The sequence below is a fragment of the Piliocolobus tephrosceles genome, unplaced genomic scaffold, assembly GCF_002776525.5.
Source record: "Piliocolobus tephrosceles isolate RC106 unplaced genomic scaffold, ASM277652v3 unscaffolded_3, whole genome shotgun sequence".
Classification (NCBI taxonomy): domain Eukaryota; kingdom Metazoa; phylum Chordata; class Mammalia; order Primates; family Cercopithecidae; genus Piliocolobus; species Piliocolobus tephrosceles.
The window spans coordinates 2,125-3,022 of record NW_022313197.1 but is presented as its reverse complement, the minus strand read 5'-3'; the positions used below and the strand labels follow the sequence as shown (position 1 = coordinate 3,022).

Below are 898 nucleotides of genomic sequence, written 5' to 3'. Positions count from 1 at the left end.
TAACCTCAGAACTGTGGGACTCTGGGAGTCTGGCCAGCCCCAGCTGCCGTCATAACTGGAGGGGCTCCCTCACTTCCTCTTGCAGGTGCTCCAGGAACCAGGAGTTGAAGACCTGGGTGTGAGGGACACACACATCCTAAAAGCACCACAGCAGAGGAGGCCCAGGCACTGCCAGGAGTCAAGGTGAGTGCACAGCCTGACTCTGTACCAAGGGCCCTACCCCCAGAAACAGGGCAGACCTGGCAGCACCCAGCCCGTAGCCACCCAGTGTCATTCCCGGTGCCTCAGACTCTGCCTGCCAGCTGTGCCCTGAGGTGCTTTCTCACATCCTCCTACAGGTTCCCAGGAGACAAACCTCCTAGGAAGACAGGCGACCTGTGAGGCCCTAGAGCGCCACCGTAAGAGAAGAAGAGCTGTAAGCCGGCCTTTGTCAGAGCCATCATGGGTGAGTTTCTCAGCTGAGGCCACTGGCACTGTCCCTGTCTCCCTCAGTCCTGTGGGATCCCATCATACCCATTCGTGCTCACACGTTTACCTGCTGCTCCTGAACAATATTCATCGTGCCTCTCTTTCCAAACCTTCCATGCCCCAGCTCTGAGCAAGGCTTCCAGAAGCCAAATTTCATACTGGAGTTGGTAGATGCAGAGGATCCCCCAGATGAGGGACAGGAGGAAGCCGCCTCCGTTTTCTCTTCCTCTTTCCATTTTTTATTCCCCTCGTCCTCTGCCTCCTCTTCTTCCTTCTCATCCTCATCCTCTTCTCTGATTCTGTGTTCTCCAGGGGACAAGGAGATGCCTGCTGCTGGGATGCCAAGTCTTCTCCAGAGTTCCGCTGAGAGTCGTCAGAGTCATCCTGAGTGGGAGGACTCCCCGGGTCTTCTCCAGAGTCCTCCTGAGGG

The 898-nt window shown here is 56.7% G+C and overlaps 1 protein-coding gene across 1 annotated transcript in view; it reads left to right on the top strand.

The window, feature by feature from the left end:
• Window positions 1-338: 338 nt before the first annotated feature.
• LOC111535254 (melanoma-associated antigen C1-like) overlaps window positions 339-898 on the top strand; it is a gene marked incomplete at its 5' end in the record, with an annotated part of 2,071 nt that continues 1,511 nt past the window's right edge. Inside the window, 1 exon segment of the mRNA XM_026453981.1 lies at window positions 339-445. Within this exon segment, the coding sequence (XP_026309766.1) occupies window positions 339-445 (107 nt within the window).